General features: G+C 42.6%; 1 protein-coding gene and 1 pseudogene across 1 annotated transcript in view; one reads left to right on the forward strand and one right to left on the reverse strand.

Moving 5' to 3' along the window:
* The window catches only part of SPATS1 (spermatogenesis associated, serine-rich 1), a 27,120-nt gene extending 9,230 nt beyond the window's left edge, over positions 1-17,890 (reverse strand). The window contains exons 1-3 of the mRNA XM_006882133.1: positions 17,880-17,890; positions 8,202-8,335; positions 5,473-5,634 (exon numbers count right to left, since the gene is read on the reverse strand). Of these exons, the coding sequence (XP_006882195.1) occupies positions 5,473-5,634; positions 8,202-8,335; positions 17,880-17,890 (307 nt within the window). The remainder of the gene's footprint in view (positions 1-5,472; positions 5,635-8,201; positions 8,336-17,879) is intronic.
* A 75-nt stretch (positions 17,891-17,965) lies between these two features.
* Positions 17,966-20,432, forward strand: LOC102860440 (annotated as a pseudogene).
* The last annotated feature ends 965 nt before the right edge of the window (positions 20,433-21,397 follow it).

Raw genomic sequence — 21,397 nt, forward strand, 5'->3', positions numbered from 1 at the left:
GAATACTATGCTGCATTGAAAAACAAGGAACTCATGCAATATTATTCAAAATGGGTGAGCCTGGAGGAAATGATGCTGAATGGGGTATCTCAGTCGCAAAAGGAAAAATATCGCATGGTGCCACTGCTGTAAAATGGGACTAAAAGTGGGGGTAAGACTGAGAAAAACTAGATAAATTGTGTATACTGCACTGAAACAGATGAGGGAGTGAATAATTTAAAAGTGATGTATGAGGTATTAAGGTTATCACAAGAGTCCACAATTAAGGTTGCATAGTGGAATGTACTTGGGGCAGTGGGAGGGGTACGGGGGGATTGTGTACCAGGGAGGGAGTCTTTCTTTTACTTTTGAAAGAGAGGAGCGAACTGAGGAGTGGGGAGAGAGGGCTGGGCGGGGAGAGAAGTGCAGCAATGAATGAATGGAAATCCAAATTCTCTGTAAATGTTCATTAAAATTATTTTAAAAATTTTAAAAAATCCAAAAAAACCCAAAACAAGCTTGGAAGGAGGAGTGGCATCTACTTCCGTAATAGCTGTCTCCAGAAACCCTATGAACCTGGAGAGAGGATGAAAGACACCCAAGTGTTGAGGACTCTCCTTCATAGGGTCGCTATGAGTCGCCTGCAAAACGACGGCACTTAACAACAACAAAAACCCACCAGAGAGTTAGCTATGGGTCAGTTCTGACTCAACAGTACAAAACATGCCCATAAGCTCCCTAACCTCTACCATTCTTCTGTGTCTGCTTCCTTCATCTTTTGTTTTCCTCTTCTAATGACCCTTTTTTTTTTATTCAGTGCCTACACTGAGAATGTCTATTTCTTAAATGGAATGAGAACACACAAGCATTTCTCGTATCTTGTGCATTTAATCAGTATTTCATAAAAATCTCAGCTTTCACCCAGTATTTATAAGCCCCATTATCAGGAGGAAGGGAAAGAGGTAGGAAGAGAGACAAAGAGAAAGGGGACAGAGAAGAAGGGAAGAAGAAATAAACACAAGACTCAGCTTAATATATACTTTTGCGTTAGAAGTGTTGGATTAAGGTTAGGATGCGGAAAGGGTTGGATTAAGGTTAGAAGGAATATCTCCTTCATTTTTCATATACATGTGGCAGACTCGACCCTAGTTAACACGTTGCCGCACACTTTTAAATTGACAACTGTGCTTAGACCATGCTTAGAGGAAAGTGTTCTCCTAAGGAGTGTAGGGGGAAGCTTGTCCTGAAACAGGCATGGGTAGCAAGCAGTTCAGCTTGCCCTTCTTTGTGAAGATGTGAGGGTGGAGACTGTAGCAATCACTGGATGGCTATAAAATGACCAGCAAGATGACAAAAATACTATAAATTGGGGTAAAAGCAAGATGAACATATATCCTTGATGACATCACTGAACAGCCAGACCAAACAATCCACCCACCTTTCAGTGTGTCTCTTTAAGAGCACAGTAAATAGTGTACGGTTTCATTCTCTCATTTGGTTTTTCCCCTGACTTGTAGCCAAGAGCATTCCTGGTAATATCCAGCTAAACTTGGTCCCTCCCTAGTTTTCCTTGACCATTATATATTTAAAACAGTTAAAGAAATGCTTCCCCTTTTTATGCTGTGACTACATCTCAGATGGGAGTGGGAGATTGGAGGTGTGCATGTCAGATTTACATGGCATCAGGCATTACATGAAATATCGCCATCAAGTCAGTTCTTTCTCATAGGGATCCTCTGTGCCAGAATGGAACAGCGCTCCATGGAATTTTCAGTGGCAGATTTTTCAAAAGTAGATTAGCAGCAAGCCTTTTTTTAAGGAAATCTGTCTTTACTGAGGAATTTTGGGGGGGTTGCTTTTGTGTGGGTGTTTTTCTTTTCTTCTTTTTGTTGTGTACCATCGAATCAGATCCAACTGGCACAGGAGGAGATTGCCCTTCCTTCTCTAGCAGACCATCGGGTGGATTTGAACTGCCCACCTTCAGTATTGCATGCAGCTCAGCTTCTTGCCACTAAGTCACCAGGGATCCCCAAGCCTTTCTTCTAAGGTGCTTCTGGGAGAACTTAAATTTTTTTCAATCCCTTGATTATCACTTGGGCATGTTAAATATCTGCACCATGTAGAGATTCCTCTCTCTTTTAGAGACTAAGGTGCGCCTGATCCAAGCCAAGGCCTTCACAATTGCTTGCCATGCATCAGAGAGCTGGACAGAAGAATGATGACAGAAGAAGAATCGATGCCTTTGAGTTGTGGTCTGAAGAAAAGTATTGAACAAGTATTGAGCAAGTCTGTCCTAGAAAGGGTGAAATCAAGTCTCTCCTTAAAGGCCGTCTCATATACTTTAGGCACGTGGCCATAAGAGACAAGTCCTTGGAAAAGGACATCCTACTTGGAAGGATGAAGGGACAGATCAGGATAGGAAGACTCTGGATGAGATGTATTGACTCTGTAACTGGGGTAATAGGGGTAAGTGTGTCAGATGAGATTGGCTCAAGATAGGACAGGGTTCAGAGCTATTGTGCATAGGGTTGCTATGAGTCGCAAACAACTTATAACAACCTAAAAACAACAACAGAGGTTCCCTCAAGGCACTAGTGGAAAAGGCTTTGTGTCCTGACTCACTATGTGCACACTGGTATCTGCCACCCCTTCAACTCTATTCATCTATAAGAATCCTCACACATGTAAGAGTCATGTGTCATCTAGTCTGTTGGTTTTGGGCGCCATCAAATTGGAACCAACACATAGCTGAGCCTTCAGCACATTTTCAGAGGCTTTAATTCACACAAGAGGAGATTGTTCGTCCTTCTTCCACAGAGCAGCTGGTAGAGTCAAATCACTTGCCTTTGGGATTGCAATATAGCTTCTTACCACTAGGCCACCAGCACTCCCTGATCCTCAGAAAATCATCCCTTCCATGATGCATCAAGTTATATACATAAATGTATCCTCATTTCTGGCTTGATGGTCCACTGTGTGTCATACTGTGGCCTCCCCTGAGTCCAGCTGTAAGACTTAGGCAGCCCTCACACCTTACTCTTTTTCCCTTATCCTGGCTTACACAGCCTCCTCAGAGCATAGAATGTAGTTGTTCTTCATTCCCCAGACTGAGTGAGACCCAGAGGCATCGTTCTTTTCAACATTTGCCATAACTACCATTACTCCTACATACTTGGGAGTCATGCTAGATGCCTTTTCTACCTGAGCCTTGAGGTCTTCCCCTAGGCACAATATGAGGCAGAAGGGCCAGGCACACATACATTCCCACTGGAGGTTATCTCAAGAGCTGGGCAGAGTGCTGGACTCCCCAAAGACCCCACTATCCACAACTTCTCTGAGAGCTCACCATGAGTAGCTTTTTATGTATTCTCAGGAGTGGCAACCACTTCCAAAATGGTTTGCCTCCGGAAACTCTATGAACAGTGCTCAGGCCTTTCATTCATAGGGTCACTATGAGTCATCTACAACTCGACGGCACCTAACAACAACACCACCACCACCACTATCTAAACAAAAGCCTTTTTTTCCCAAACTACCTGCTTGGAGTTTAAAAGTCTGTTTTTAAAACTCCAAATATGAGAAGTTCTAGTTCTTTTTCTTTGCCATCCTGGTACAGCAATCCCATTGTTTGAGGAAGCAATAGTTCCCTCTTATGCAAGTATTTTTGCAGGAAAGGGTGCCACATGAGGTCTGTTGGTACTCATCAACTCGTTAGGGTCTTCCAACAAATCTAATACAGGTTAGGTGAAGTCAAGAATTCACCAAGTTATACCAAGAGATTATGTGTGTATTCTCACCCACTGTCTTACCACATTCTGAAAGCATAATCTGTAAGAGTTGTGCCAATTCAAAGGTGTCCCTTCTTTTGTGATTCTAACCCACTGGTAACCCGATGGGAGAAAAGGACAGTCTCTTCTCCTGAGATGTACAGATTTGGAAAACCCTCTAGAGGGACAGCTATGACTCAGTTCATGAGCCAGCTATGAGTTCATTACAAATTCTAAATGAGTGTATGTATAAATTTGGTGTTGTTGCTTATTGCCCTCAAGTTAAGCACGACTCATAGCAACCCTATAAACAAAAGGTCTGAAGCCCCTCTACAACTATCAACATTTATCAAAGTTCATAGAGTTTCCAGAGGCATGTTGCTTAGGAAGTGAATGCCACACATACACATCTCTCTCTTAAGAAAAACTGATTGTCAAAACCAACTCATAGCTGACCCTCTAGTGAGTTTTCAGGAGCTGTAAATTGCACAGGAAATTAATATTTCTCCCACCCAGCCTCTGGTGGATTCAAACCATCTACCTTTGGATTGGTAGCTCAACTCTCTATCCACTAAGCCACCAGAGCATATATTTTAAATATGTGATCTTTGCATGTTGTTGTTGTTGTTTAATGCTGTCAAGTCATAGACGACTCATAGCGACCCTGTGAACGAACAGCCTGAGCACTGTTCATACATAGAGTTTCCAGAGGCAAGCCATTTTGGAAGTGGATGCCACTTCTGCTTCCAGGCTTGATTTAGTCGGGAAGCTCCAGCCAACACTGTCCACCATGGGTACCCGTTACCACGATTGGCACATCACTGTCACAGTCTTCAGCATCACAGCAACCACGAGTTACCTCTGCACAGCAACACACAGACCAGTGCTATACCACCTAGAAGAATGTTTGACAGGAAGACAATTTGAACCTTTGGGCTTAAGGCCGCCTCCTGGTTCAAACCCTAGGCCCAGGCTGGCTAGCCTCACTCCAGGGACAGAGCAAACCTGCACGTCAAACACATTCCCGTAAAAGCAGTCCACTCCAAAGCTTGCTACGATTCCTGCGCTCCCCACCACCACGCTTCTGCCTTCTGGCAAGGAGAGCTTCCCACAAGCCTGTGAAGGTGCCAGCCAAACCAGGAACAACATGGCCGCTTCCTTCCCAGCTTCCTTCGGCTTAAAGCCGCCTCCTGGTTCAAACCCTAGGCCCAGGCTGGCTAGCCTTACTCCAGGGACACAGCAAACCTGCACGTGAAACACATTCCCGGAAAAGCAGTCCACTCCAAAGCTTGCCACAGATATTTGCATAAGCTATGAAATTTAAAAACACATTACTTCAGGCTAAGGTTTATAGATTTTGTTTTCCTTGTGTAGAATATTAAGTGCACAAGACAGGCAGCAATTAATGGAAACACAAATTATTTTCTTCGGACATCAGTGAAGGTTTCTATTAATAAGAATCTGGGAACTTATCTGATGACTTAAATGTCACATTTGCATTTTATGAAATGGAAAAAAAAAAACCAAAAATGTGGATCAGCATATGTTATGAGTTCTTTGCCAAAAAGTGAAGCCTACCAACTGTTCCTTCATTTTACTCTCTGCCAGGGTACACGGGAGAGACAGGGTGACCCCACAAGGGTGCCCTCGGCCTGATTCCACAGAAAATTGGCCCCACAAACTCCTGGCTGAAGAGGATTTGAGAGTGTCCACGAGATAACATTACCATATTTCTTCCTCCCGAGGCACTTGTCCACTGTCTTCTCTAACACTGACCGTCTGTTGCCATAGAAGACGCCATTGAAGAAACACTGCTTTCCAACATGGTAGGTGTGGATATTACTGCTAAACCTCGGGTAAAATGTCCACTCGGGACGCTGTCCATCTTCTGCAAGACATCAGAAATCTTTCCATTAGCACCACTCTAGCCTCGCAATGAAATGGATGAAAAGCAATTGTGAAAATTCCCCAGGTTCTCTCTGGCTTGTACAACTTTTGTCAACATGTCTAAATTCCTTGGTTCTCCACCAAGACCAGCGGGAACTTCTATGGGTTGAGGCACAAAAGGTTGTGATCAGAGAAGTGGGTGGGTGGAGAGCTACCTGGGAAGCCCTGTGCACTCCTTTTAAACTACTACTAAAAATAAAGCCGATTTTATCATTTGAAGTCTAGTATAGGCAGGGAAGCTCAGAGACCATTTCATCAGCACATATGCTCCAACCTTTGCTCTGCTAACTTTATAGAAAGAATAAAGATACCCATTGAGCAAGGGATAGCCAGGTCAACCAGGGCACTTAACTGAGAACACAGGGCTAGGAGCAGCAGTAGCACATACCTGCCCTACAGTGACACAGGGAAACAGATACACACAGTAATATCAAGTGAGAAAAGCAGCAGTGAGATTCAGCCAAGTTCTCAGACCTCGCAGGATCTCTGTTTCTTCATTAGGTGGTTTTAGTATAAAATTGCTAATGTTCATGATAAATGAGAAGTGATCCTCCCAGTAACCCTAAAGCTGCTTGAGAAATACTTGGACTCTGGTTTGGCTTTGAATCCTGTCCCTCTACTTTCTAGCTGTGTGTGGTTATATGTATGACTTTGAAGTCATAGATTCTTTCTCTGTCAATCCATATTTGTTCCCATTCCCAAGAAAGGGGATCCAACAAAATGTGGACATTCTTAAACAATATCATTAATATCGCCTGCAAGCAAAATATTGCTGAAGGTCCTCCAAAAATGGCTAGAACAGTATATTACCAGACGTTCAAAGTTGGGTTTAGAGATGTCGTGGCACCAGGGATATCATTGTTGATGCCAGATGGATCCTGGTTGAAAGCAAAGAATACTGGAAGAATGTCTATTTGTGCTTTATTGACTATGCAAAGGCATTTGACTATGTGGATCATAACAAGTTTTGGCTAACACTGAAAAGAATGGGAATTCCAGAACACTTAATTGTGCTCATGCACAATCTATACCTAGATCAAGGAGCTGTTGTCTGAACAGAGCAAAGGAACACACATGGTTTAAAATAGGGGAAAGTGTGTGTCAGGGTTGTATCTTTTCTTTGTACCTATTCAATCTGATTTGATGAGCAAATCATTTGAGAAACTGGACTCTGTGAAGAAAAATAGAGGATCAGAATCAGAGGAAAACTCATCAACAACCTGCATTATTCAGATGATACAACCTTACTTGATGAAAGTGGGGAAGACTTGATGCACTTGCTGCAGAAAGACTAAAGACTACAGCCTTCAGTATGGGTTACATCTCAATATTAAGAAAACAAACTTTTTACCACTGGACCAACAGGCAACATCATGATAAATGAAGAAAAGATTGAAATTGTTAACGGTTTCATCTGACTTGATCCACAATCAACATCCTTGATACTAGCAGTCAGAAGATTAGGAGATGTACTACCCTGGACAAGTCTGCCGTCAGGGACCTCTTTAAATTACTGAGGAGCAATGGTGACAGTTTGAAGACTAAGGGGCACCTTATTCAGGCCATCGTCTTTTCAATCACTTGCTATGTATCTGAGAACTGGAAAATGAATAAGGATGACAGAAGAAGAATCGATGCCTTTGAACTGTGGTGTTGGAGTAGAGCCGAATATCTTAGGGACTGCCAAAAGAACAAACCCGTATATCTTGAAGAAAGTGCAGGCAGAGTGCTCCTTGGTGGCAAAGATGACTAAGTTTCATTTCAATACTTTGGACACATTGCTAGAAGAGGCTATTCCTTGGAGAAGGACACATCATGCTTGGAAGGGGGGGTAGCAAAAGAAAGGAAGACCCTTAACAAGATGGATTGACACAGTGACTGCAGCAATAAATGGACTCAACTGTGGCAGATGATGAAGATGGCACAGCATGCATGGTTCGTGGGGTTTCCATGAGGAATGTTTGACTCAATGTCATCTAACTAACATTAGCCACACGAAAAGACCAGACTTACTGGACTGACTGCAACCTAGATTTGCAGTCACCTTTCAGCTTCAATCTATAAAATAAAATATAAAACAATGACATCTGTGAAGAACACGCCCTGTAGAACAATCAACTGTGCAAGACCAACATTTCCCCGAAAGCAAGATGAGAAGGCAAAGAAGATACAGAGAAACTGGAAGGACAGAGTAATGGGGGAGGCTGGGTGGACGTGAGTAAAGTGCTGAGACATCATGGGGCTAGTAAACAATGTCAGGGAAACAAACAATGTATATAACTTGTTGGATGGAAAACTAATTTACTCACTTAAATTTTCCTTTAGGCCATGAAATGTTTATATTCATAAAATGGCAGCTCCCAGCAAAGTTGTCATGAGAACTGAGATGAAGCTTGCCAGATCGCAGGCACTGAGTAGGTCTTCAGTAAACGGCACCCAGCAGTGCGGCAGGCTTCTGACAAGACCTCAGCACTGAGCCTGGGCAGGGGGAGTCCCTGATTTACTCACTTGTCTGCAACTTAAGTAGGCTGAAGTCCTCGGGATATTTATTCATTTGGATTTCAGGCAATGAGGTTTCCAAGGAGAGCTCCAAACGTGAGGAGGAAGAGGAGGAAGAATTCCGCTCCAACTCTGCAGCTGTGCTGGGAAGAAAGCAGGAGGATTCTATTTTTCTTGGTGCTTAAATTGGGAGCTAGAACCTGAGCTTAGTGTCTGAACACTAGAAGTGTCCCCAGTTAGGAGATCTGGACCCTATCAAATTTCAAACTAAAAAAACCTCAAACTGCAGTTGAGTCAGAACCAACTCAGAGCCGTCCCTCCTTTGGGTTTCTGAGGCTGTAAATCGCTCAGGAGGAGATTGTCCCTCTTTGTCTGAGGGGCTGCTGGTGGATTTGAACTTCCAGAGAGGCGTGGCCTTTGAATTAGCAACACCACTCCCTGTACACTATGCCACAAGTTGTTATTAGGTGCAACTGAGTCAAGTAAGACCCACAGGGACTCTATGAACACAGATCTGAGCCCTGTCCCATCTTGTGCCATCCTCCCACTTCCTGGCATATTTGGGCCAATTGCAGCAGTCACCGTGTCAATCCACCTGGTTGAGGGTCTTCCTCTCCTTCACTGGCCCTCTCTCTGTCTTTCTGAGTATCATATCCCTCTCCAAAAAATAGCCCCTCCTAGCAACATGGCCCTAAGAGAATGACATCATGTTAGGAAGGGTAGAGAGAAAGTGCAGGAGAGGAAGACCCTGGATGAGATGGATTAACACAGTAACTGGGGCAATGGGAGTTGGTGTGTCAGAATCCGTGAGAATGGCTCAGGATAGGGCAGACTTCAGAGCTGCTGTGCATATGGTCATTATGAGTCACAGGTGACTCGACGGCGCATAACAATAACAACAATTTGTTGTGTAACCTTTCACTGAAAACTCTATAATAAAGTATTCCCCCCCAACAAAAAACGTTCATCAATAATGCTTGTTAAGTAGAAAGAAAAGTCAAATAATAAAAATAATAAAAAAAACCCTAAAATCTAGACTTGAAATAGTAATGGTAACTGAGCATTATGCTTAGTGTTGAGATGTTGTAGATATTAGCGGCAAAAGCAATCACTTCTGGGTGGAGAGGCTTTGTGCTTGAAAAATGGTCTTGGATAATGCTTTCAGGCCTACTCATAATCAAGGCGTGGAATCCTTGTTATATTTTCTGATATTGCATCACTCTTACATTTTCATGGTTTCAAAACAACTTCATATTTCTTATCTTGTTTGCTCACCACAAATATTCCTGCAATGTAAGTAGAACTGATCGAATCATGTCTACCTGAAAAAGAAGTGAGCCCTCAACAGAGCTGACTTTCTCTGATAAAATACACAACACCAAGCAGGGTCAGAGGCGGATCTCCAATTTCACCACCCTTGCCTCCAAGAACTCTGGTTGTATCTCCTCCAAAGTAGATTTTGTTTGTTCTTTTGGCAGTCCAGTGTGTATTCAAGACTCTTCTCTAACACCACAATTCTTTTGTTTTCCTTATTCTTTGTCCACCTTTGTTGTTGTTAGGTACCATCAAGTCAAGTACAACTCATGTCCACCTTTACTTTTTCTTATTTTAACAAAAGTTTACAGAAAAGTTGGATTTTTTTTCCATTCATTCATTGTTTCACATTTTCCTCCCTACCCCACCTTCACTTTTTATTTTTTAATTCATTTATTGCATCATTTCCTGTCTCCCCACCCCAGTCCACTTTGCTATGCATCTCTTATTCTGGATTATTTCTATATAAATAATACCTAATCATATATTCCTTTTAAACAGTTCTTTCCTTCATTTGTCCCATGCAGCATTCATTATCTGTCCCTTCTTTTCTTAGTTTCCCCCAACCCTCACGTCCACCTTTAGTAAATTGTAAATAAAGCAAAAATTCATTAACTCAGAGAACTCCTCAGCCTTCATTATCTAGTACGAGGGAGCTCTGGTGGCCTACTGGTTAAGAAGCGCTACTGCAATCCTGAAGGCACAGAGTTCTAATCCATCAGCCACTCCGCGGGAGACAACTGGACAACCTCCTCCTGTGTAATTAACGGCACAGGGTCAGCCACGGGTTGATTCCGACTCCATACACAACAACAACTATAATAGAAATACCACAAAATGCTATGACTTCAGCTAACAAATATTTATTCTTTCACCGTTTAAGAGGCTCAACAACTCAATACTGTTGAGCTGGAACCAACATAGCTGATCCTCCAGCAGATTTTCCGAGTTTGTAAATCACGATCAGAGGAGAGCGCTCATCTTTCTCTTGTGGAGTTGCTAACAGATGCCAGCCTCCAGAGAAGCACCGGGGCTGGCAGCTCGATTCCCTGCAGACGAAGCCACAAGAGCCCCTGTTTAAGAGGGTGGGAGTCTGGATTCAGGTCACCAGCTCTAGGGGAAGACTCTGGGTCAGCTCCGAGGGAAGGCCAGCTCCATCTTTGGGTCAGCTCCCAGTGAAGGCCCTTTCTCTTTTCAGCGTCTGTAGACCTAACATTCCTTGGTGATCTCTATAGGTCCATCTAGCTTGACACTGGTCTTTTCCTGGGTTTAGGAGATTCTCGGCACAGACAATGTCAGCCCAACTTATGTGCTTCGCTTGAACTAACTGCTATGGTTCAAGCCCATTGTTTCAGCCCCAGCACCAACCCACCTCCCTGAGGCGCTTATTTCCCCCTGACCCTCTGCTTTACCAAGCATGATGTCCTTCCTTCTCTAGGAACTGGTTCCTCCTGAGAACATGTCCAAAGTGTGTGAGACAAGACTCGCTATCCTTGTATCCTGGCAGAACTCCATCCAAGAAGGATTTGTTCATTCTATTGGCAGTTCGTGGTGTGACTATTTGATGTTCTTTATCCACACCATCATCAACTCTTCAGTTTTCCTTATTTATTGTCCAATATCCACACACATGCATACAATATGATCAAAGCATCATGGCTTGGGTCAGATGCATTTTAATTTTCCAAGTGACTTTACGTGTAATGGGCACTATATATATATATATATATATATATATATATATATATATAAAATTAATATAATGTTTTTATTTTTATTTTAAAGAAAGTTTATAGAAAGGTTGGGTTTTCACCTTCATTCATTTTTGCACGTTCTCCTCCCTCCTCTTCCCTTCCCCACTCCAGTCCACTTTGCAATGCACCTCTTGTTCCAGATTGTTGTCATAAATTGCCTAATCATATAATCCTTTCAGATATTCCTTTGCTCCCCTCATCCGTTCCAATGCACTGTTCATTATCCACTCTTCCTATTCTCCCCTCAACCTCTTTTGTCAGTCTTCTAACAGTGGTGTTAGGTAGCATTTATCCTTTTGTGACTGAGATGTTTCACTCAGCACAATGTCTTCCAGGCTCACCCATTGTTGTGTAATGTTTTACAAGTTCATTGTTTTCCAGTGCTGCCTAACATTCCTTTGTTCATATGTACCATGCTTTTCTATTCATTTGTTCATGGGCACTTAGGTTGCTTCCATCTCTTTGCTATTGTGAATTACACAGCAATAAATCTGTTTGAGTTGCTGCTTGGATTCCTGTAGGGTATATCCCAATAGTGGACTTGCTAGGTCAAATGGTATTTCTATTTCTAACTTTTTGATAAAGCACCAGACAAACTTCTATAGTGGTTGTACCATTTTATATTCCCACCAACAGTAAATAAGATTTCCAATTGCTTCACCACCCTGCAAGCATTTGTTGTTTGCTGCCCTGTTGAACTTTGCTATTATTGTGAAGTGTAATAGACAATTTCCTATCCCCATTCTATAGATCAGAAAGGTAAAGTAATTTTCCCTAGAACCCACACGTAGTTAAGTGACAGAGCTGGGACTTGAACCCAGGCATTCTTGCACCACAATGAATGTTCTTGTCAAAGATGTCACATTAGCTCTCCTATTATTAGCTTCTTAGTCAAAACTTTCTACAACAGTTATTTTCACCGGAGCTTTACTTACTCTAGGTGGGCAGACACTCTGTGTAGGGCTGGGAACTCACTGGTTCTCAGAGCTTTTGTATCACCAAACGTTGAAGGGGTGTCCCTCTTGCCAAGGGATGTGGTGCTGGCAAAGTGTCCATTAAATCCCAGAAAATCATTGTGTTTAGTACCTGCAATACATAGGTATTGTTGCTTAAATTTATTGTTGAAAATGCCTTCCACTGTGTCTTGTTCAGTGAAGCGCAGACACTTTTTACAAAAAGCAGCTAATATTTGTGGACGATTTCTTGCTCCTTGCTAATACCTCGTACACATTGAGGGAAGTCTGGTGGCCTGGTGGTAAGGAGTTGCACTGCCACTTAAAAGCAAGCAGTTCGAATCCGTCAGCTGCTCTGCAGGAGATGGATGGGCAGTCTCCTCGTTAGCAATTTACAGCCTCTGACAACTCTCTGCAGGATCAGCTATGAGTCGATTCCAACTCAGTGACACTTAACAATAACAATATACACAGTCTCTCATTTATTTTCCACAACAACAGACACAGGTTTTATTTAGTCTCAATTTGAAGGATCCGTGGTGGCACAGACTGAAACCCCTAAGCAACTTGCATGAGATCACACAGCAAATAAACACCGAAGCCAGGATTTGATTGCGTGTTTAATCCTAACCATTCTCTGCTCGGCTGCTAGCCCTGTCCACAGGTCATCTTCTCTGAAGTTATAGAGGTGAGAATTAAATTTCTTTTTTTCAATATATATTTTATTATTTTGTGTGTGTGTGTGTGTGTGCCGTCAAATTTAATTTGACAGATACAGGAGGAGATTGTCCCCTCCTTCTCCAGCAGAGTGGGCTGGTGGACTCGAACCATATATCTCTGAGTTTGCAGTGCAGCTTCTTGCCACTAGGCCACCAGAGCTCCCTGAGAATTAAATTTTTTAAGGCCTAAATCATTGTCTATTATATTGAGCATCTCGATTCTAAACAAAGGCCCACTTTCCAAAGGATTTGTTAGCTGGTTGCTCAAGACTCCAAAGAACTCGCTTTAGGGCACATCCACGGGTTCTTTCTCATTGCAGTGTGGCCATTCACTTAAATATATATCTTCCTCACCAGAAGTCTTATTATCTTACATAGTACCTAGAACAGTGTCTGGCACAAAGCATATGCTCACTAAATGCATGGATAAATGAAAAAGAACTCTAACGCCTCAGTCACTTTACAAATAAAGGAGTTCTGAAACTCATTGCCTCCATCATCTTCTGTCTCTCCTCATTTCATGTAGACCGCCTTGAAAAAACAAAACAAAGAAACAACCCGACAGATGAATGGATATCACACTTCCTTGTGCCTAACAATCATAGAGCACAGAAATGCAATAAGCACTTGCTGATGGAGCCATTGATCTGAATACAAGAAAGTTATAAGAAATAAGAAACAACTAGCCAATAAACTATCAAGCTTCATGTGTATATGGTACACATCATATGCCTACTGTAAACTCACACTATTTATCAGTGGGATGGTTACACAAAATACCTCCTTATTCATTTCCCCTTGCCTGTCCCTCAAATTCATAAAGGAAATAGATCATGTATTTTAAGTCCTAGTCCTACCACCAGGCCCCTCACTCAGTCTTTTTTTTTTTTAATTTTTATTGATTTATTTATTCTTTTTACGTGTGTACCGTCAAATTGGATCTGACTTTACAGGAGGCGATTGTTCCTCTTTCTTCAGCAGAGCATCTGGTGGATTTGAACCGTGCACCTCTGGGATTGCAGTGCAGTTTCCTGCCACTAGGCCACCAGAGCTCGCCCCCTCACTCAGTCTTCAGAAGCCTTTGCCTCCAACACTACACAGTTTAAAAGCTAACTAAGCTATTTACAGGTCCCATCATTATAGAATTTCCTGGGTCGTAGAGCAAATAAAGATTGCCTGCATCAGCATCATTCAAATGACTTGTTAAAAATGCAGATTCCTAAATCCTATTACAAACTCATGGGATTAAAATCTATGTATATGAAGCCCAGAAACCTACCTTTGGAATAAATCCCCTTCCACACTCATTGGCAAAGGTCTTATCAAAAAATCACAGTAGGTACCAAGACATGCACGGGAAGATATAGATGCCAAGAAATGCCAAGGAGCATCTATGCCTATTGACAGGAAAGGACTTTCTCTAGCACTGACATTCTAATTTGGATTTCTAGCCTCCAAACTGTAAGAAAATAAATTTCTGTTCTCTAAAATCAGCCACTTCCTTGTGGGTTTTTTTAAAGCGAGCTTAAATAAGACTCTTAGTTATGAGAATTGCCTTGAGGCATATAGTTCAATCTACAGATGTCAGAGCTATTAACTAGTCTTAAAGGAGAGAGACCTGGGAGTTGGAAGTTTCAGAACTATCCCAAGGTAATACTTAGAGTTAACCAAAGTGAGAAGCACTCTTCTGAAAAATATTTCAGAACCTAGAGATGTTTCTAGTAAAACAGAGTTCTTCTGGTTGCTTGAAGTGTGCATTACATTAAAAAAGAAAAAAGTTGCCATCAAGTTGATGCCAATCTACAGTGACACCATGAGCATGAGAGTGTGACTATGGGCTATAGAGTCTTTAATGACTGATCTTTCAGAAGTAGATCATTAAGAATCCCCCCCCACAAGGCTCTTTTAGGAGCTGAGTTTGTACCGAGAAGCTGAGAACATTCAAAGTTTGCACCAAGTGTGGATTCAGGAGTGTGGATGGTTGAAATGAAGTGGAGCCCAGCGAAGGAGACAGGAAAAGAGCAGATCTATGTGAGTAGAAGACAATTCCTCAGCAACCAAAGGATGAACCCCATACTCTAAGCCACAAAAGTATTATCAACAAACATTATAGACCACTTACTCTGACCACAATGCCATACAGATAGAAACCAATAATAAAAAGACAGCCAAAAAAAATCCAAATGCTTGGAAATGCAAACCACACTTCTGAATGATTAATAAAGAATAATGGAAATGATGAACTGCTTGATAATCAGTGACACACGTGCTATAGATCCAAACTGGTTGGACTCAGCTAAAAGTGTTGTTAGACATTTAAAGCCCTAAATGTGTATGTTGTGTTTCACCGATTATGGGATCACATCAATTATATATTATTACTATTATTATTATTTTACACCTTACAAGAACAAAGGTATTATCACCTGGCATTTTTATTTTAGACTTATTGAGGACATCCTTTAGATTTATTTAAATAGAAACTTTAAACACTCTTATGGATTGAATTATGTGTGTGTGTGTCCCAGTATATATTTGGTATTCTAACTCTACATCTATGGATGCAATGTAATATCAATTTGACACAATTCTTTGCTGTCATATTGGAACCAATTCAAAAGCTGACCTTCTAATGGGTTTCCAAGGTTGTGAGCTCCATGGGAGGAGATTGCCCTTGGCTAATGGAGTTGAACTGCCTGAGGGGATGGATGATCTAGGTTAGCGCACAACTCCCTAGGGACTGGGCTCCTGAATATCATATAATGCAATACAATTACCTTACATTCCAGTGTAATTACTTTCCATAAGGCAATCTAATGAAATGTAATCAATAAATTGAAATTGTACCAGTGCAGGTAGATCTCATACTGAGTTGTATGAGGAGCAAGAACAGAAGAAGAATAGAAGCCTTCAAGTTGTAGTGCTGAAGAAGAGTCTTGAAAATACCATGGACTACCAGAAAAATAAACAAGTCTGTCTTGGAGAGGGTGAAATGAAGTTTTGCATTGGGGGCTAGGATTTTGAAGCTCTGTCTCACATACTTTGGGCACATGGCCAGGAGGGACTGGTCCTTGGAAAAGGGCATAATTCTCAGAAGGGTGGAGGCACAGCACAGGAGAAGAAGACCCCGGATGAGATGGATTGATATAGTGACTGGGGTAATGGAGGTAGCTGTGTCAGTCAGTGAGACTGCCTCAGGACAAGGCAGAGCAATTGTACACACGGTCATTATGAGTTTCAGGTGACTTGACAGCACATAACAACAACATACAACTCAGAAATTATATAAATGTCTGAGTTGAATAAAGAGCAGCAGACAGAGACAGAGACATGTGTGTATGACAAAGGAAGACTGATGCTGTATAAGAAATGTCCACAAACTGAGCAACCGACAAGGAAGGAGCTACAGGGTCAAGACTTTTATTTGGACTTTTAGTCTCCCAAACTGTGAGAAAATAAACTTATGTTCCTTAAAGTCACCCACTTGTAATACAGAGCTATTATAACATCTCTAGGATGATAATATATTACTTGTGCATATTCTTAATATGACTGAAACTACTTTATTGAGGCATTTAAGAAGCTGTGCTACAGTCCTAAAGACATGCAGTTCAACGCCACCATTTGCTCCATAGGAGAGGATGGACAATCTCCTTCTGAATGATTAATTGCCTCTGAAAATGCACCCGAGGGTCAGCTACGGGTCAGCTCCAACTCTACAGTACATAACATTTACATATTCATTAATATTAAGGTTTCACAAATATTCATATAAGACTTTATTCACTTTTAAAAGTCAGACTATTGAATTTTAATCCCTTTTCAATGAAATCATTGATGTCTGAATCAGTCCAAAACAAAAACACAGATACACCATTTCTTAAAAAAATATATACATTTTTTTAAAAAAAAGAATATACATCTGTGGCCTCTGACATCTTCCACGCCAACAGCCATTCTGTAGGCTTCACTACTCAGATAACAGAGATTAGGCCAATCACCTCACGTCTGCTGCAGAGCCCACAGCACAGACTTAGATCAACCCCAACAGCAAACTTTGGAAAGCGCCTATCTTTGAACCAATGGGAGAGAATGTTCAAAACCAAGATTCCAAATTTAACAAGTTGTGTTTTCCCTTTTTGGATGGTAAGATAAAATAAAAACTGAAACAAATGCAGTAGATTACCAGAATCACAGCTTCCGGGGCTGCGGGGGGTGGGGGAGAGGAACCTACTATATAAGCAAGCAAGCCTGAAGATAAAAATTCAAAACACAAGTAAATAGATTAGCAAGCCTGTGGTCGTCGAGTCCATTCCAAAGGATACACCGTTTCCAGCAGGTTTCTGACGCTGTAAATCTTTAGGGGAGGAGAATGTCAATCTTTCTCCTGAAGAGCAGCTGGTGTATTTGAATCAACAAGCTGTATGACATGTGACACTCTGTCTAAACCACCAGAATTCCTTTTGGAATAGTAAAAAGGCCATAATTACAGATAAAATGGGAAATACCATTATAGGTAAAGAAACTGAGTCCTAGAATGTCTAGTAACTTGCTCAGAGCTTTACAGCTGTAAAGCTGTAAGTTTCAAAACATAGTTAAATGTTGAAATAAAATAGTAAAATGAGGTCTAACGTTATATTAAGACAGCTCTGGTATAAATCTTGTCAAGCTGATAGAATGAAATATACAACGTATATAATAAAATTCCTATGATATTAATAGCATTTTATCTTGGTGAAGGAGATGACTAATTCAAACAAATTAGCTGCAACATTTAGAATAAAAAATAAGATTGCTTTTTTTATCCCCAAATAAATCCCAAATGGGCTGTAGGTTTTCATGTAAAAGTTAAAACTTTTAAAAGTACATGAAGAGAGCTGAGAGAGCGTCTACATGGCGAGCAGAGGCCCCTTGCCACCACACCATCACTGCCACCCCTGAGCTCACCGTGACGACATCACTGCATGCCGAGTCCACAGCAGCTTCACTGTGCATTGCAGGCGATCAAGACCCCAGGGCTCTTCTTCTTGATCATGGTGCGCCCTGGGCACCAGGGCCTGATGGTGGGCATGGGCCAGAGGACTCCTATGCGGAGGATGAAGCCCAGAGCAAGAAAGGCATCCTGACTCTCAAGTATCCTATTGAGCATAGCATTGCCACCAAGTGGGATGACTTGGAGGTCATTTGGCACCCCATCTTCTACAATGAGCTGTGTGTGGCACCTGAAGAGCCTGAACTCCAAGGCTAACTGGGAGAAGGTAACCGAGTTCATATCTGAGGCCTTCAGAAGCCAGTCATGTAGGTGCCATCAAGGTTGTGACACCCCTGTGGGCCTCTGGCTGCACCACCTGCATCGTGATGGATTCCAGCAAAGGGCTCGTCAACACTGCACCCATCTAAGAGGGGTATGCTCTCCCCCACACTGTGTCCATCCATGAGGGGTACACTCTCCCTCACATTGCATCCATTTATGAGTTCAACATCCAGAAGACAAAGATTCTCACCACTGGGCAGATTGGCAGCAACATGACAGATGGAGAAGAGATGGAGGTTAACAATAAATAACAGCTTGCTCGGCTCCACAATCAACACTCTTGGCACCAGCAGTCAGGAAATCAAAAGATTAATTGCATTAGATAGCTCTGCTGTCAGGGACCTTTCTTTCCAGAGTACTGAGAAGCAGCAATGTCAGTCTAGAGACTAAGGTGCATCTGATCTGGTCCATTGTCTTCACAATTACTTGCTATGCATCAGAGAGCTGAACAATGACTAAGGATGACGGAAAAAGAATTGATGCCTTCAAGTTATGGTGCTAAAGAAGAGTCTTGAACATACGAAGGACTGCCAAGAAAACAAATAGGTCTGTCTTGAGGAGGGTGAAAACCAAGTTTCTCCTTGGAGGCTAGGATTTTGAAGCTCCATCTCACATACTTTGGTCATGTGGCCAGGAGGGACCAATCTTTGGAGAAAGACATCATCTTCGGAAGGGTGGCGGAACAGTGCAGGCGAGGAAGACCCCAGATGAGATGGATTTGTACAGTAACTGGGGCAATAGGGGTAGGTGTGTTGGAGTCAGTGAGACTGGCTCAGGACAGAGCAGACTTCACAGCTATAGTACATGAAGTCGCTATGAGTCATAGATGACTTAACAGGCTCTCCCCTACACTGTGTCCATCTATACAGGGTACGCTCTCCCCAACACTGCATTCATTTATGAGAGGTATGCTCTCCCCCACACTATCTGTGAGGGGTATTCTCTCCCCCACACTATCTATGAGGGGTATGCTCTTCCCCCACATGCATCCACATACTAGGGGGTATGCTCTCCCCGACACTGTGTCAGTCTATGAGGGATATGCCTTCCCCCACACCACATCCAACTGTGAGGGGCATGCTTTCCCCCACACTGCGTCCATCTATGAGGGGTATACTCTCTCCCATGTGTCCACCTAATAGAGTTACTCTCTCCCCCAAAATGCATCTGCCTATGAGGGGTATGATCTCCCCAACGTGCATCCACCTACTAGAGGCATGCTCTGCTCCACACTGTGTCACTCTATGAGGGATATGCTCTCCCCAACACTATGACCACCTACTAGGGGTATGTTCTCCCCCCCACATGACCACTACTAGGGGTATGATCTCCCCCCCACATGACCACTTACTAGGGGTATGCTCTCCCCCCCACGTGACCACCTACTTAAGGGGTATGCTCTCCCCCCACGTGACCACCTACTAGGGGTATGTCTCCCCCCACGTGACCACCTACTAGGGGTATGCTCTCCCCCACACGTGACCACCTACTAGGGGTATGCTCTCCCCCACACGTTACCATGTACTAGGGATATGCTCTCCCCCGGACTGTGTCAATCTCTGAGGGGTATGCCCTCCCGCACTCCATCTTGCTTCTGGACATAGCTAGCTAGGACTTGACAGACTGCCTCATGTAAATTCTGACAGAGGTTACAGCTTCATTACCACAGCCAACTGGAAATTGTGTGACATCAAATCAAAACTGTGTTATGTCACCCTGGATTTCAGCAAGAGATGGCTACATTGGCCGCCTCCTCCTCCTCCCTCGAGAGGAAATATGAGCTGCAGGAAGACAAGTCATCAACAATTGGCAGTGAGCATTTCTGCTGTCCTAGGCCTCTTCCAGCCCTCCTTCCTGGCCTTGGAGTCTTGTGGCACCCATGAAATCACCTTCAACTCCACCTTGAAGTGTGATATGACATTTGCAATGACCTGTACAGCAATGTAGTTCTGTCTGGAGGAACCACCATGTACGCAGACATTACTGACGGGACGCAGAAGGAGATAACAGTCCTGGCCCCCAGCATGAGCAAGATCAAGCTATCACTCCTCCTGAGTGCAAATACTCATGTGTGGATCAGCCGCTCCATCGTGGCCTCCCTGTCCACCTTCCAGCAGACGTGGATCAGCAAGCAAAGGTTCAGAAAGTCCAGCGGCCCCTCTGTCATCCCCAGCAAATGCCTTTAGGCAGACTGTCGAGTTGCATTGCACCCTTCCTTGATTAAAGAAAACCTAACTTGTGCAGAAAAAAGGGAGAGAGAGAAACATACATGAAAAAAATTAAAGTTGTTTCTATAAGAATGAAAGTTATTTCTAAGAAAGTTATCAAGTATAGGAAAAAGAAAGGGAAAGATGCATACATTTGAATGCATTTACATCTAAAACTATCATTGCTAATGTGGGAACTTTGAAATGTTTTTTGTTGTCAGGTGCTATGGGTGGAGTGCAACCCATAGCGACCCTTTGAACAACAAATCTGAACCCCCTCCTATGCTGGGCCATCCTCACAATCTCTGACACACTCAAGCCCATTGCAACTGTCACTGTGTCCATCCACCTGGTTGAGGGTCTGTCTTTCTTTAACCCACCCCTTTTCCAAGCAAAATGTTCCTTTCCAAGGAATAATCTCTCCTAGCAACATGCTTGAAGTATGTAAGGTGATCTATGTCATTTTTGCCTCCCAAAAGCACTCTGGCCTTGCTTTCTCCAAGACGTATCTGTTTGTTCTTTTGGCTGTCCATGGAATATTCAGTACTCATATCCAACACTGCAATTCAAAGGCATTGATTCTTCTTCTATCATTCCATTCATTGTCCAGCTCTCAGATGCACAGCAAGTGATGAAACAGGTCAGAGTCTAAATCAGGTTTATCTTAGCCTTCAAAGTGCTATCATTGCTCCTCCGTAATTTAAAGAGATCCAAGACACAGGACTTGCTCAATGTATTAAGTTTCCTGACCTCCTGACTGCTGGTACAGAGTGTGTTGATTGTGGATTCAAGTAGGATGAAACCTTTGACAATTTCAATTTTTTCTCCATCTACCATGATGTTGTTTGTCAGTCCAGTGGTGAGAATTTCTGGCTTTTTGATGTTAAGATGGAATACATATTGAAGACTACAGTCTTCTATCAATTCTAAACTGTCATTAAATC

Source organism: Elephantulus edwardii, unplaced genomic scaffold, assembly GCF_000299155.1.
Source record: "Elephantulus edwardii isolate Elephantulus edwardi_28Jun2011 unplaced genomic scaffold, EleEdw1.0 scaffold00017, whole genome shotgun sequence".
Lineage (NCBI taxonomy): Eukaryota > Metazoa > Chordata > Mammalia > Macroscelidea > Macroscelididae > Elephantulus > Elephantulus edwardii.